The 16,561-nt window shown below is 39.1% G+C and overlaps 2 protein-coding genes across 2 annotated transcripts; one reads left to right on the forward strand and one right to left on the reverse strand.

The window, feature by feature from the left end:
- The first annotated feature begins 74 nt into the window (after positions 1 to 74).
- Positions 75 to 6,435, forward strand: LOC127952863 (polycomb protein SCMH1-like). Its single transcript, XM_052551718.1, has 7 exons — positions 75 to 611; positions 3,070 to 3,328; positions 4,205 to 4,296; positions 4,386 to 4,434; positions 4,508 to 4,574; positions 4,718 to 4,832; positions 5,915 to 6,435. Exons 1-7 carry the CDS (start codon positions 267 to 269, stop codon positions 6,065 to 6,067), a joined length of 1,080 nt encoding a protein of 359 aa, XP_052407678.1. The 5' UTR covers positions 75 to 266; the 3' UTR covers positions 6,068 to 6,435.
- Positions 6,436 to 6,790: 355 nt separating this feature from the next.
- Positions 6,791 to 12,773, reverse strand: LOC127952864 (very-long-chain enoyl-CoA reductase-like). The gene is made up of 11 exons (XM_052551719.1): positions 12,161 to 12,773; positions 11,483 to 11,534; positions 11,297 to 11,341; positions 10,770 to 10,873; positions 9,400 to 9,515; positions 9,081 to 9,186; positions 8,728 to 8,800; positions 8,601 to 8,644; positions 8,469 to 8,526; positions 8,295 to 8,383; positions 6,791 to 7,290 (listed from the first exon to the last, which is right to left on the reverse strand). Exons 1-11 carry the CDS (start codon positions 12,326 to 12,328, stop codon positions 7,117 to 7,119), a joined length of 1,029 nt encoding a protein of 342 aa, XP_052407679.1. The 5' UTR covers positions 12,329 to 12,773; the 3' UTR covers positions 6,791 to 7,116.
- Positions 12,774 to 16,561: the final 3,788 nt, after the last annotated feature.

The following is a 16,561-nucleotide window of genomic DNA, read 5'->3' on the forward strand; positions in this document are numbered from 1 at the left end:
ATTTAAGCGGCACGTAAACGTGCAACTGAGCAACGCCTCCTTAAATCTCCTAGCGGCGGGCCGCGCATCTCGCGCATTCCACCTTAAAAGCGCTCAACGTGATCAACGCACGCGTACAGTATGTTTCCGTTTTTCTTTCTTTTCTTTTTTCTCTCTCTATCTCTCCAGCGCGCTCGCGCCGCGGCTCGAAAGACTGCGAGCGTCACGTCGAAGGCAACACTGACGCACTTCATCCACTCTATCAAGCTTGAAGCGCATTAGGAATAATGTCTGAGCCGTACCGCGAGTGGATCCTGGGCTCCATAGACTCGCTGAGGTCCAGGAAAGCGCGACCAGACCTGGACAGAATTTGCAGGATGGTCAAAAGACGACACGGCTCGGACTGGGACCGAACCCGCTCAGAACTAGAGAAACTGATAGAGGAGCAGACGGTGCTCAAAGTCAACTATAAAGGCTCGGTTTCCTATCGCAACGCGGCAAAGGTGCTGAGAGGCAGGAGAAGACCCGAGCAGAGCAAGTGTGCGGTGAAACAGCCTTGTCTCGCGGACTGGAGCCCCGGCAACAGCGCTCTGGGTCCCGCGGAGGAGGAGGATCACATGGAGGATCTGGAAGTAAGTGAACCGAGAAGCGGCTGCGCTCCGGGAAAAACGTGACGCGGAATGTGAAGTATTTGTGTTTTTAATCACTAGTTGTGGCGTATGCAAAGGTGAACGCAAGTGCAAACGCGCACAGAGAGAGACGCGCGCGCGCGCTGTCGCAGACGGGGAGCGGCGCGATCCTTCACGAGCGTCGGGAAATCGCCAACAATGGAAGCGCTCGACCTGCGATGTCCAAATCTCTCGGAGCGAGTTTTTGTGTGAGCGCAGGATGAGTCCGGTCATGTTAACTCAACTTTCGCGATGTCAATAAATCCGAGCTCGCTTTTGCACAGCGGGGGAAAGTCACCAAAAACATCACGGATCAGCCGACTGACGCATTTCGCACAAGGAGCGACACCGGAGACAATTGCATTAGCGGTTATTTAACGCACTGGCGAGAGACTGTTGTTTTGCGCGTGTGCGTGTCGTGATGGAGTCCGATGCGACAATGTTTCGGGATCATTGAAGCGCAAGTCATTAGACGCGCTGCTGGATGAGCCTTTATCTCCGTGAACTCGAAGTGCGGCCGAAGTCGACAGTGCGGCTTGTGAACTTGCCGTACTTATTTATCACGGTTTTTACATGTGAGTTAAGGTGAACGTTAGTTCTGTGTGTTTTTTTAAGGGAAAAAATGTTGGCTTCAGCCACGTTTAACATTGGCTTGGTTTGGGACGCGCTTGTCTCGGGCAGCGCGCCTCGGAGCGAAGCGGGGCGGGTTCATGAATATTAACTAGGCTGCGTGAACTTCGCCAATGGCGTGGTTCGTTAATATACATGAACTCACCACGCTTCTCTCTCTCTCGGGGCGCTGACGAACCTGACGTAACTTAATACTTAATATTCATGAGCCCGCCCGCTTTGCTCTCAGCGCGCGAGTCGGAGTTCAGCGCGCCTCCATTCAGCAAACTCACTCCCTAATGTTCCTCATACTGTGTGATTAAGTTATTTCAATGTGTTTGTAACGTTCCTAACCCCACTGTGCCGACCAAAACCGGGGTTCAAAGCGTACGAAAGAACGGAAGAAGAGGAATTTCTGGCGCACTCCCGACTGAATAAACAGTGCGCGCGGCCTTCAGACATTGACGCTCGGGTCGATGATAATCCGGTTTTGCAGAGCGATGGGTTGAGCATAATCACAAAGTGTGGTTGTTGAAATCTGTTCGTTTAAATGTGAGATACTGGTACGTTACAGTATTGCTAATCATTATGAAGTCCTTTTCAACGCCCCTGAGTGCGCACTACTGTGATTTAGATGTTTATTCCCCCTATCGTCTTGGTATTTGTCGTGCTTTTTGATGGAAATATTCATGGCCTTGTTAACATTTGCAACGTTGTTGCGTCGGACGATTCAGTGAACCAGTAGCAGGGCATGTTGGCACACTAAATGGGTTAAACTGACATAATGGGAGTCTGCCACAAACATGTAAACAGCTAGGAAACACAAAACAGTTTGTAAAAAAAAAACAACAAAAAAAAACAAATGCAAGGTTTAAAACGCACAACAACCTGGCCCAAGAAAAATATAGACCTTTATGTAAAGAATTCTTGTTGTGAGAACACAGTTCAATCTTTCAGAATCAAACATTAAAATCTGTCTTCACTATCTAGTTTACTCAGTCTTTATTGCGTTCAGTCTGTGAAAAACTATGACAGTGCTAGAATTTCAGTTTAAAGTATAAATTCACTAAAAATTATGCTAATTTAAAATTAGATGTTTTAAACCACTGCCAGGGAAAAGCATCTTTGCAATTTTGTGTTATAACCTTGTGACAATATTCATCTTGTAATCAAAGTAAAAGGGTTTTAATCTCTAGATGCCAGTATTATTTTAAAACGGTATATGATTGTGTATACACTACTGTTAAAACATTATTATTATTATTTTCATGTTTTTAAAAGAAATCTCTTATGCTCACCAAGGCTTTTATATATCGGTTCATGAAGATTGTAAAAGAAAAAATACTAATACTATTGCTAAATATTATCACAATGTAAAACGACTGTTTTTATATTAATATACATTGAAATATAATGTATTCCTGTGACTCAAAGCTGAATTTTCAGATGATTACTCCAGTCTTCAGTGTCACATGATCCTTAAGAAATCATTCTGATTTGCTGTTAAAGACATATCAATGATTGTCAATGTTTTTTTTGTTTGTTTTGTTTTGTTTTTTAATTCTTTGATAATCATAAGGTTAAATCGTTTATTTGAATTAGAAATCTTTGCTGTCACTTTTGATCAATTGAATGCATCCCTGATGAATAAAAGTGTAGTGTATCTACTTTTATTAGATAATTTATATAAAGTTCCATAGAAACTAGAAAAAAAATGGCCCACGTGTTGCATTCGTTTCTATGCAGTACTGGCGGTGATCAAAGTACCTGCTTGAAAAGGATGAGAATAATAATAATGCTGCAATCTTTTTAGGACGAGATGTCCACGACAGCGGGAATGGACAGCAGTATGGATGAGGAGGGGGATGAGAGCAGTCTGGACGCCCTGTGCGCTCAGAGCACCGCTGACTCGGGCATCAGCATGAGTCCCATCACCAGCAGTCACACCAGTCAGCCTGTTCCCTCCCCCGCGTCCTCAAAGAACTCTCCTACCCATGATACTCTGAGGCAGGACACAGACAGCACTTACATCCTTCCTGAGCACACACAGCCTGCAGTCCAGCAAGACACAGGTGCCTAAGTTTTTGAAATTAACTTCTCAAGATAAAACAGCAAACTAACCAGCATTTAAATAGAGATTGTAATTCAAATAAATGAGTTAAGCTTAGTTAAAAAGCAAGTCTTGTGAGACTGTTCACACCAAGGACAATAACTATAAATACAATGATAAATATATATTTCAATATTAAAGAATAGCAGAGTCCACACCCCAGCTATGATCTCGTTTGAATCACTTTCAGAACATTTCTTTTCCAGCTGATGAATGATAAAAAAAAAAAAATGTATTTTTTATTGCATCATGTTTACAATCAAACTAGGTACAAAATCACATTCTGCAGCATAAGACAAAAAATATGCAAGCATACACCATCAATGCAAAAAATTGCTGCATTTGCATTCATTCTATTGATCTGCAAATTGCGTCTGTCCAAAGGGTTATTTAAAAGTATGGATGTTTTTCAGTATAGATGTAAATGTAAAATATTGGTCTATTTTTATTCATCTATTTATTTTATAAATGTCGCAGATGTTCCAAGAGGATTGTGTAACCATTTTGAGCTCTCCTACACTTTAGTGACTAATAAAGTAATCAAGTGAAAGCAGAAAAATCCATCTTTCTTCAATATACATCTTTTTCCTCACTGAATTTGTTAGAAAAGTTAGTCTAAGGGGACAAACATACAAACAAACATTTTGACAGGGTAAAGTTCCTGCACCCCCATCAGTCTGGTACAATTCCGGTTCTTTTTTCATTCATTTTCTGCCAAATTCAGGCATTGCATGTCAAGGATTTGGATAGTTTAATATCTGTTGAGAGTGACAGACCTCCGTCAGATGAAGCCAAGATTAAATGTGTAAGAGGTTTGATCTGTGGTTGTCACCCACAGGATCTGTGGCGCTCGTGCAGCAGCCGGCAGCCGTCTGTCTCTCCTCTCTTCAGGCCGAGGATCTGCTGCTGTCACACTGCACAGTCACGCCGGTAAGCATGTCCGCCCTGCGCCTCCAGTCACAGCACATCTGTCCTGTTCCTCTGCTTCATATTCTGTCTGTCTGTCTGTCTGTCGTCAGGATGAGGCGCTGAAGTCTGACGGAGGAGGGCCTGATGCTGTTGAGGAGGGTGAGCGTTCTGCCTCTGCTCTTTAAATCTCACACCCTATCCGTCGATTTTACTCAAACCTGTGCTTTCTCAGGTGAGATGTGCACCAAGAGCACAACAGAGGAAGAACCTGTTAACAATGGAGGGATGAATAACGAAAAGTGAGTAAAAGCCAGCATTTTCATGGTGACTTAAACTTAACGTGTCATTTCTGTGGCATCACACAGAAGAAGTGTCATGTTGTCAAACCCCATTGGATCATGTCTTGTTGTTGTGATATGTAAATGTTTTTGGTCATTGTCAGTGATGTGGTAAAGATTGAGATCGGGCAGGACCCTTTGCTTTGGAGCGTGGCCGATGTGGCCAGGTACTTCACGTCTGTGGGCTTCCCTGAGCAGGCGCTGGCTTTCAGGACACAGGTTAGTACTGACCTGAACCAAACCTGCCAAGAGCATACGAGCATACTTTAACTCTACTGATTATGTAAATGATTAGGAAGTATACTAGTGAATGTGGATCCTGCTTTTTTTATTCATTTGAAGTCAGTACGGTTTTATTGATCTGTGCACCCAAAGTGTTGATTCAGTGCAGCGTTTGCACATCTTTTAGTTTTTTTTCCATCTGAAGTCTAAAGAAATACATTTACCTAGAGAAAAATGAAATCATAGTTTTACAATGCAAAAGACGTTCTTTTCATATTTTCATGCCAAAGATAATGTGAACGACATTTCTTTAGCTTACGCTGAGTTTAGGTTTCGGACAAAAACTATTTTAGATTACTAGCCAAGTAAAGTTAATCTAAATGAATGAAATGCATTAAATTCTGAATTCAAAGTGCAGGAACACTTTGCTTTCCTCTATCATTGTTATCATCATTGATTAACAACAATAGGAATACAATAATGGGAATTAAAACCAACTCTACACATTATGATAATGAAATCTTCAAGAAAACTAGAAGATCCAACTTCTTTAACTAGAGTAGTTTTTAGACATAAAAAGCTTGTTTGACTAAAAGAAAGAAGGACGAAGGATCAGTATGAGTTATATGGTGACTTTAAACAAACCTCAATAGATATTGCTTCCAATCATATGGCCATAATTATGTGAATAAGTTGGCTAAGGAAATGTAAAATCTAAACAAGTCTACAATATGCTTTCTGTTGTAATATATTTTATAATGTAATATATCCCTGTGTGGTCAAAGCTGTATTTTCAGCATCATCTCTCGAGTCTTCGGTGTCACATGATCCTTTAGAAATCACTCTGATATAATGACTTGCTACTAAAGCAATTAATATCAATGATAAAAACAATTGTGCTGCTCTTTTTGTGTGTGTGTGTGTGTGTAAACGATGACACTTATTCTCCAAGACTATTTGATTAAAAGAAAGTGCAAAAGAAAAGCCTCTATCTGAAATCTAAATCCTTTGTAACATAATAAATATCTTTGTCCTTACTGAGTAAAAGTATTTGCACCTTTGTATCTCTCTTCTGACAGGAAGTAGATGGGAAGTCCCTGCTGCTGATGCAGCGCAGTGACGTGTTGACTGGTCTGTCGCTCAGACTCGGCCCCGCTCTTAAAATCTACGAGAATCACGTGAAGGTGCTGCAGAGGAGCCACTTTCAGGACGACAGCCGTCTCTTCTCATAGTGCTGCTGTTTTCAGCTCTGGCTCAGAGCGCTGGGGAAACACGAACTTTTTAAGACTTGATTTGCACAATCCTCCTCAGCTTATCTTCGCTTCTCTTCCACATGATTCAGCCCTGCATCTGTCCTTCTGTCCATCCCTCGCAGGGCTGACGGGACCATTCATCTTAGCAGAAGTGTTATTTTATTTCTACGGTGGAGCTTTTCATTCACCTGTGTTTTGTCCTTCTGTTTTTGTCAGGTCTGATTTACAGTGTTGCAATATTACCGTATATAAACATTGTTCTTGTCCAATTAAATGTACGATGTTCAGAGATGTCTTAAAATGGACGTGCGGAGTTAGGAAATAAATTCCAGTTTCAGAATCTGAAATTGTATTTGTGGCATCAATCTTTTCTGTAATGCGTTTTGCAGAGATCTGGAGAGCACTGCACAGCCACTTCATTTACTCTGAGAGAAGCATTCATATTGACATTCATGGTGAGATAGAAAACAATTATTATTCTTTTATATAAAGAGTACCAGACTTAATTTCTAATGCAGAATATAACACCACCTGGAAGTGATTGAGAGGGGATGGATATATGCTACATACAAATTAATTAGCTTCAGTCTCGCCTGGAGGAAGGAATTAAGTGTGTTATATTCATCTCAAAATAAAGGAACAGGTTTGCTCTTCAACTGACATCATTGCTTTAGTCACATCTCATAAAGACTGAGGCGAAAAGACAAAAAAAGTCACTCTTTATTTCTAGGTAGTGGTACTTTGTCTGCTAATTCCATATCTTTTTATTTCCATAATTTAACACAATATTCTACATTCATGTATATAAACAATACATTATACTCTATATTTTACATTTGTAATTAAAATATAATGGCTTTACTTGACAAATACAATATTACAAATATCTCATAGGACTATTTATTTCATTACGTGTGTGTGTGTGTATATATATATATATATATATATATAACCTAGCAAATCTCTGACTTGTATCTGATTTAAAAACAATCCTCTGTATATCTTATTTGTAGTGTTGTATTTTCCTGCTATAGGATGAAGGGCAGAATTGGGGAGCGCAGTGTGGGGTAATGTTTGAACTCCTTCAGGTAGCTGCGATGCTTTCCTTTGGCCCAAACCGTCATCTGTACGAATCCCACCACAGTGAAGAACAAGACCGGGACACACTGGGTCATGAGTGTGAAGCCCAGCCAAGAACCCAGCTACAAAAAAACAGTGTCTGTTATTTAGGCCTATACTTACCGACACCAGCAGGGGTCAGCATTTCATTACAGGACCAGTTCACACGGGACACATTCTACAGTACTGCAGGGATGATGTATCATTGTAGGACAAAATCTGGAACTGATTTAGAATTTTAGCTCTTTTGGTTCCATTGTCCAAACTGAAAAGTCTGAATAAGGTGTGAACCACACTGCTTTTATTACATGACATAAAATAGTCAGTAAAACCCGCTCGTGATATTTTTTGTTTACTTGTTTTTATATATCTATTTATTTTTTGGCACTCGCTAAGTGGATAATTGGGACTACAGAGGCTGCCTTTACAGTATGTAACACTGACAGCTAGCGGTTGAAATGGGTACCGCAGTCCAAATTCAAAATACTGACTCGACGCTCATAAGGGTTGCCAGATTGAGAACACAAGCGCAACAGATACTGGAAGACTGCGAGCCTGACACTCAATGAGTGATTTATCCGTGTTTAAATATATATAGGTAAGGTAGAATCTGCAGTCTCTGACCCAGTTTACTGGCCTCCACTGACTGCAAAGCACTGTGTTTTCAGCTAAACGTCAACCCTGAACTCGGTTAGAGTTAGAATCACACAGATCAAAACAAAAATGGACAGTCAGACACAGAATGCATTTCATTTTTGGGTATGCCCATCCTGCAGTTCGTTTATAGCACACTTTCAGCTATTTTACTTTTTTTACCAACTGTATTTAGGCTTTAAAATAAATAGACTCTGTTTTTATTTGTGAGGATTATCCCGATGAACAAAATGTGTAAGAATCATAAACTTTTGTCGCTCACTGAGCATATTTTCTGCATCAATCCAAAAGCCAATTTAAAATCCCAATGGGTTTTTGTCAAGAGAACCAGACAAGATGTCACTTTAAATGTCGGCCTACAAAAACACATAATCACTGCACAACTCCATAAAGAAATGGAATCACTCACACTGCAATCAGCCGTGGGTCTCACCTCGTATGTGTAGTTTGGGCACGAAACAAGTGCAAATATCCATGTAAAAGGATTTTTGGTTGGATAAGGAATCTTCTTCACCTTACAGCCTTTCGTAAAGAACAATTGAATGCATTATACAAACAAACCCGGAGTAGCTGACTTGAGATTTGTGATTTATTTCATAGATCTTACCAGATAGTTTGAGATTGCGCAGAGCCATGTGAATCGAGAAGCTGCCAAGCTGACAGAACTGCAAAAATGACAAATCAGTGAGTAAAGAATGCTGATGAGACAAACACATGTACATTACAGAAGCGTGCTTACTAGGAAGATTCCCAGTGCTGCTTTCACCTGCGTCTCCCCATAATCTGCATGTAAACAGACTGGCTTTAAGAACAACGGTTCAATGCATTAAACACGGTGCAGAGCATTTGAGTGAGATGTTACATACATGGCGGTGTGTAGAGAGGGTGATTGATGTAATAAGCCATCCATGCAGCAGAGCACCAGTAATAGGAACAGTTCTGTTTAAGAAAGAATCACATGTGATTTACAGACTCATACTGTAATATAACTGCTTGATTGCCTTTAACTGAAAATCAGTGCTAATTCTGTTTATTCTGCATTTTTATAAACTATATTGAAGGCATGATCTAATCTTTATTTAATGCAATGCAGATTTATTTAGTGCAATGCACATCAAAACTAAATAAATCCTAGCATGCATCAGTCACACACTGCTGCCTTCTGGGATGTATATAAACATAAATGACACCCAAAAACACAATTGCGAGGCATCCTCACTTTAAAGATGTTGCGAAATGGCATGGTGCCGTGGGAGAAGCGATGGACGAACAACGTCTCCAAGATTCGCTTCCCATAGTGGAAGGAATGACACACACAGGCAATACTGTGGAGAACAGAGAGTCAACAGATCATCAAATAAAAGTGTATTCCTGAAACACATCAATCAAATGCTTCTAAACATCATTCCCAAAATACACTTCTGGGCCGGTCTCTTGGTTAACCAGTATAGGTCAGCTGTTAGGAGACACTGTTCCCACCGTCTGGACTGAATCCAACAGACTAAACACATGACGGCGCTCTTCTTCATGATACTTACTGCACAACCAAATGCCTACTGGCGGTGAACTCGTACTTGGGAGCGTAGATTAAAGGCAGTCGAAAATAAAACAGCAGATATATGACAAGTGGTCCAATGCACTCCATAAGGAACACCTGCAAACACACATTCACAAGCTCATAAAGTGACGTATAGTGCATACCTCCCATGTGCTGACATCATCCCTGTCCTGTGGGAGTCAGGACGGGAGTGGGCAAGGGGGGCTACGCATGCAAAAGGTGAACGGGATCAACACCTGTGGGGAAACGGTGCCAGAGAGATTACGAGTTCTGAGAAAGAGGATTGAGTAGTGGGGAGGTGAGAGAAAACTGAACCAGAGGCCTGTGCACACACTGTACAGCCGCTGATCTGACTTTCACATTGCCAGGGAAAGATTATAAGACTGAAGCTAAACTCTGATGAGCCACGTTCAAAGCCATTGTAAAATGCTACTAACTGCATAGACGCGACCACATAACTCTGGAAAACAAAATAAGTTAGTTAGTAGAATGTCCAGGCTGCTCTTTTCCATATTATATATATATATATATATATATATATATATATATATAAAAGATTTCCAGTGGAGTCAGTTATCTTACTGTTCAGAAGACCTTCTGTGTTTTAGATGGAATTCTCCTCTGCGATACTGAGTCAACTTTCACTGAAAATAATCAAATACTGTACATGTGACACCTCGGTACCCAGTTTATCATCTGGTGATTCATGGGAACTCACCCAGCACCGTTTTCAGAGAATGGTTTATGTGTATTTGTGTCTTTCTTTCAGTGGCTCTCTGATCAAGAGGCCTGCTGCGTATCTGATAGGACAGGACTATGCACATGTCTAAGACTTATAAAATAATATGTATATATATATACATATATATAAATATATATATATATATATATATATATATATATATATATATATATATATATGCAGTATATTCTGATTTTTATTAAGTAAATGTAATAACTTTTACATTATTAGTCATTTCAAGATGAAAACTTTTCTAGATTATACATACATGTTTTAGTAAAACGATGCAGCATGTATTTGTTCATCTGTAAATCATCATTGTTTTGCATTGCACAACATGTGTTTGCGTCGATGTGCGTTATGGGCATCCCAAGTTCGAATCCCAGCTATAGGACCTTTCCCAATCCCAGCCCTCTCTCTGTCTCCCTCTTCTCTTCTTGTCTACTCTACACTGTGCTGTTGTAATGAAAGGCATACTTCTGAAAATAAAACTTAAAAAAGAAACAGAATTTCAACTTACATTCTGGCCTCTAATTAAAATTAAGATGGGTTCATATATTGTCACCTGTAGTTTTTTTGTAAATTAAAAAAAAAAAGTGAACACTCACAGTTCCCCAAGCAATCTGGGCGCCCAAGTCTCTGAAGTAGAAGGTTGTAGTGGTTCCCACAGGAAGCTCCTGAAGGATATCCTCATCTCTTAAGGGTTTTCCCTCTGAAATCAACAATGTAACACTACAATTAATGCTCTCCACAGTGTCTAAAATAATGGATATGGACACCAACTATGTTCACTTAGTCTGTGTCATAAAACAGAAGAATGCAGCAGGGTAATCCAAACAACAGGTTTTGGTTGGTGCACACGGAGAGCGGGTGAGTATATGGTGAATAAAGCAATGCAGAGGTATTTCAGTGACTAACAGTCGTATCTTCACAGGTTTGGAGGAGCTGGTGTTGGTGAACCAGATCTGGAGATTGGATGCAGAGGATCATGCAGAGGTTAGTTATATTAGCACATCAACGTTTCAACTGTTTTGAAATCAAATAAATGAACAGCGGTAGAGTGCAATAACATGCTTCAGTGATATGTTGTAAATGAACAACATTAAGATATTACTCAGTTTAAAGGTGTACTCACTTGGGTCGAGGCATAAAGACTGTCTGGCAGGATACCAGTGCGGATCTGTGAAAATTGAAGCCTGGTGTGTAAGACTTGGCTAAAGCCATTATTTCTATGTCATCAACTTATCATCTTCCTTGTAGAAAGCTATTTAATGAAAGGCTTTGCAGTTTCATAGCGTCCTCAGCACTGAGCAGAACTTACGTGATTTGTGGAACAAAGCCTTAATGTCCAAAATAGTGGCTGTTGGCTCTACCTGCAGAAGGACAGAAGGCTGCTAAATAGCCACATTCTGCTTTGCAATCATAATAAATAAACACTCAATATACATATGTGATATGCACAGTGCTCCTCTTTGCGGTTTTCCACCTCATGCAGTCATAAATCAGGTTTCCTCTATTCTAAACATGCATGTCTAAGCAGTGGATCACACATAGGAATTCCCGGAAGCTCAGAGGAGATTCTCATGTTCCGAAAGCAAACACGACTAATGCAGAACCCGCCTGATAGTGACCGCTTTATTATTACAAACCTACAGCATGTGCATTAGTTGTTCTCACATTACTGTTAGCTATCCGTCATCTATAACAGCTGATGATTACAGATGATTTCTTTACTTCTCTGCATTGTGTAAACACAGTGAACATCTAGAGTCGTGGACGGGGGGAAAACTAGCTGAAACTAGGATAAGCTGTCGGCTGGTCTTAGACCCATTTGATCAGTCAAAGAAACACCTCAGTAAAACCAGCCTGCAAACAAACAGTGAACAGGCTGGAAGACCAGCTAAAACCATCTTAGGCTGGTTTCACCTGTTGTTGTTTTTTCAGGAGGAGCCCCATTCACAAGTAATGGTTTGTCATTTGTATGGTATCTAACACATACCTTATCCAGAAGCAGTAGTTTTTCCCGGGTTTTGACATCTTGTATCTCCACCTCGAAGTAAACAATTCGTTTTGCTTTCTGGGGGGGTTTTGGTCTCGGTTTGGGGGGTGCCGAAGCTCCTGCGCTTTCACTCTTAGCCCCTTTTGCCTCTAAAGCCAATGCATCCATGATACTTCTTCCGACTTATTGCACACTGTGTTTAGTCCGTAGTTCACAGGTCTTTCTCACACCCCACACATCTCTCCTAAGTCCTCAAGCCTCAGTTCTTAATAATAAATCCCAAATCCAGCTCTCCGTTGAGTGCAGTGCAGCCGGAGAGCAGAAGCGACAGAGAAGGACGGTGTGCGTGAGTGAGTGCAGTGTCACTGAAATATCTCCCACCTCTTGACACCTGAGGGGTGGCTATCACAACCACTCCTCTGAAGACGAAATCGGAGAGTCCCGAGACATAATCCATGGCTTTTCATGAAGCTAAATTTATATGCCTGCTTTGCTGAATACCAGCCCCGTGACCTTGTTGGACTCGGACCAATCCAGCTGGCCGTGCATGGCTCTTACCTCCACACCCCGTCTCTTTTTGAATTAGGGTCAGGACAGCGTGCATCTGTGCAGCAGCAGTGTGTGTCCGAGGAATATTAATACATCTGCCTTGCAAGCAGAGTCATGCAATGGCTCTGTCAGGACATCTATTTGAGTTTGTCCATGGTCACACCAGCGATTGGGCTCGGAGTCAATAAATAAGCCACTTCTGAGGTCCCTGGAGGATCTCCCATTAGGTTTGGGCAGGTTACAGAAGCCATTTGTGTCTGTCAGCAGTAAGTAGATCAGACAGACATAGTGATAGGCAAAGTGTCTTAAGTTATCTGGTGTATTTACCGTCTTTGGTTTCCATCAGCTGTTCTCAAGCTTTGAGGAATGTAAAGGATTGTACTGATAAAGATATTATTATTATTATTATGAATTATGTTTTTTTTATGAATATTTATTTATTTTTTAGCAATTGTATGTTTTGGATATTTTTTTATGTTTATAAAGCTTTTAATTTTCATTTATGGTTATTTTAGTACATAATTTAATTAAAATTATAATGAAATAAAATGTATTTACATAAAATGAAAAACGCTGCTTTGGAATAGCTTATTTATTTAATTTTATTTATAGGTAACATTACGCATTACTGTAATTGAGTATCTTTTTTGTGTAGCTACTTCTACTTTTTAAAGTAATTTTTAAAATCTGTAATTTTACGTTTGCTTAAGTATATTTTGTTTGAAGTATTGTACTTTGCTACATTTTAAAACACATTAATTACAGAGTAGCTAAACCAAACTAGCAGCTTATAAACTCTCGTCAAGACAATGACATCAACCCTTCGCAAGCATGTAACGTTAGAGGTAAGCTAAATAATTGCATCGTTGCATTGGTGGTTAAAATGAAGCTTTGACATTTTAGCAAGAGGTTTTGCACAAATTAGCCCAAAAGACAGTGGTGCGGAGTGTGCAATATATCGTCTGCGATAATATCATAATTGTTGTTTTAATGATGTGCGCGCGCATTTATAGTGCGTTCCTTCACTTTGTTATTCAGTCATGTAAAATGCATTTAAAATGATCACAAAATTGAAGATATAGGGGCAGAAAATTTACATATTTATATAATTTCATATTCATAGTAAATCAAAATTAAGAGACTTGCGTTTTAGACACCATATTGCCTGTTTTTGCTCTATTTCTACAACAAAAATAATTCCAAACACAGCCACCAAAGCACAGTTTTGCGTCTCTGAGCAACATGACAGTGTTTCGTTCCTGAATGAATCAAGCGTTTAAATGATTCGGTTCAATCGCAATGACTCGCTTATTAACAATGACTTGCTGACACATACTGGCCATTTTAATTTCACATTTAAAGATTCTTTTGATTTTTTTTTTTTAATATTTAATTTCTTATAATTTCAAATGAGCATTCAAAATTGTATGTCTTGTATATCAAAATATCATTCATGCATTTGTAACTGCAGGTTCAATGCATTCTTGTCCTGCACTAAACAGTGTGTAAATACATCTAAATGCCACTTCCGACGAAGCTTCTGCATTTCGTCTGCGTTGGAAAGACGGGTTTGTTGATACTGATTTGCCTGGTAACAGCCCAAATGTCATATAATTCTAAATAACTGATTCCTTTAATTAAAAACCACTAGTTTGAGATTAATAGGCCAAACTCAGTTACTGGAGGGCCGTAGCCCTGCAGAGTTTAGTTCTTACCCTGCTCCAGCACACATATCATGTAGTTTTCAAATAAGCCTAAATGATTAGATTAACTGGATCAGGTGTGTTTAATTAGGGTTATATCTAAACTGTGCAGGACTGTGGCCCTCCAGGAACTGAGTTCCACACCCTTGTCCTGTCCAATTTTTGCCTCCCTCTCACTGTTAAAATGTAACTAAGTAATTTTTACTCTGAGTAAATTTTAAATGAGCTACTTTTTACTTTTACTTGAGTAGATTTTTAGACTGGTACTTTTACTTTTACTTAAGTAAAATTGCATTAATGTAATGGTACTTTTACTTGAGTAGAATATTTTACAATACAGAACAGCAGATAATATTTTAGTTTGATAGGTTAATCACACAATTTAGATTTAAATCATAAAAAAGTGTTGTTGTTTTATCCCCATGAAAATATATGGGCCCTTTTTTTGAGGAAAAAACAAATGCAAATCTAATACTGTCAACACCACAAATAAACCATAACTTATAAAGTAAGTTTTCAGAACTGACAAGGTAAAACATTGAGAAAAGGTTTACCATTAAGCTAAATTAATACATTAATAATGCTGGAATGACTCAAAAATATATAGGGCTACAATATATTAGAAGTTTATTCTATTCTATTCTATTCTATTCAATTCTATTCTATTCTATTTCTCCCAGGAAAAATCAACCCGGTCTCATGAGATAAAGTAACTGTATTAAGAGGTGGTATTTTTGATGATTCAGACAAATATGAAGGTCCAAAGACCTGAAATTGCCATGAGTCTGTTTTGGGAAAAGTCAGTGTTCACTCATAAAAGTAGCTTTAATTTTAATTTTTTTTTTAGCAGAAATAAAAATAGGCGATGCTCAGATGAAATGATGTCTCAGACAAGTTTAGCAGGAGAGAAGACAGCCTATATCTGTTTGCTTACTTCAACTGCTCCAGATGATCATGGTGTGCTAACCGTGCACGCATGGAACCAAACAAGAGCTCACATTACGTTAGACTACTACATTTTGATTTGCAGTAATACTGTGTCCTTGTCTAGACATGAGACTAGATGAGTGTTACACCACTCTTGGTCCGTTTCCACAATTGACAGCTGAACCAAACATATAAAACATGAGAAATATACATTTCCGAAGCGCATGATCAGTCATGAAAGCTCATAAAAGCAGATCATATCATGCTGTGTAATCATGGTACCCTGGTATTTTTTTGAAATACCTTGCAGTGCTGTTCTCTGTATAGGTAAGCTTACTATTCAGGATAGGCTGCTGCACTTTTTTGTATAAGGACTGCGAGACGTAAACAACTGCTCAGTTCCAGCTATGTTTGGAATAGCATACTAACATAGCACTCTTACTATTTCTGTAGTATATAGTGCTGTGTGTGATACTGTGCACATTAAGCCTATATGATTTTCTGTCTAGGCCTATAATATCCAGATGATCTACTGCATTACATTTGCCAAAATTAGCATAAAAAATGCATACGTATATGCATCCTAATGCACAATGAAATGCGCTATTAGGCTATTATTAATATTATTATTATTATTCATATGCTACCTTCTTTTTTTCAAATCATAAAAGAAGATTTAAAAAAATGCTTGCACTTGTCCATTTAATAAATTGTAAACTTTTGCAATCTTTTTACAAACATGATATCATCCCATGCAACTCATTCCATATTTCAAATGTTCTGAAGGCATGCAGTAGGGAACAATCAAAACAAATCGAAAATGTAATTTATTATTAAGCGAAAATCTCCAGTCATTGCATTCGTGCACTTATACAGATACGTATGTCGGTGATTGGCTACAATATTTAATGCTGCAATTATGTTTGGAAATTGTTAGTGAAATTTCTAGGCTAATTGACCTTTAGCAAAAAAAAACCAAAAAAAAAAAAAAAAAAAAAAACCTTGATTGACAGGGCGAACTGACCAATCAGAAAGCAGATATTATGCCCCAAAGTTTCTATGCGCTATTTTCCCCCAACAACAGCTATGGCGGGTGTTGTGCTCATTTTCCACCCCCTGCCAAATTATTAATAAATCTGACTGCCTAATCCTAACCCCCCAAGAAAATGAAGTAAATGTTCAGATTTTGATTAAAGATTACGAAGACAAACATTTTTAACTT

This window comes from Carassius gibelio, chromosome B3, assembly GCF_023724105.1.
Source record: "Carassius gibelio isolate Cgi1373 ecotype wild population from Czech Republic chromosome B3, carGib1.2-hapl.c, whole genome shotgun sequence".
In the NCBI taxonomy this organism is placed as follows: domain Eukaryota; kingdom Metazoa; phylum Chordata; class Actinopteri; order Cypriniformes; family Cyprinidae; genus Carassius; species Carassius gibelio.

Coding starts and splice junctions, on each gene's coding strand:
- LOC127952864 (XM_052551719.1), bottom strand. CDS start 12,328: ATGGATGCATTGGCTTTAGAGGCAAAAGGGGCTAAGAGTGAAAGCGCA. Junction 11,535..12,160: donor AACTACTGCTTCTGGATAAG/GTATGTGTTAGA, acceptor GTCCTTCTGCAG/GTAGAGCCAACAGCCACTAT. Junction 8,384..8,468: donor GCGCAATCTCAAACTATCTG/GTAAGATCTATG, acceptor TCTTTACGAAAG/GCTGTAAGGTGAAGAAGATT.
- LOC127952863 (XM_052551718.1), top strand. CDS start 267: ATGTCTGAGCCGTACCGCGAGTGGATCCTGGGCTCCATAGACTCGCTG. Junction 612..3,069: donor ATCACATGGAGGATCTGGAA/GTAAGTGAACCG, acceptor CAATCTTTTTAG/GACGAGATGTCCACGACAGC. Junction 4,435..4,507: donor GCCTGATGCTGTTGAGGAGG/GTGAGCGTTCTG, acceptor GTGCTTTCTCAG/GTGAGATGTGCACCAAGAGC.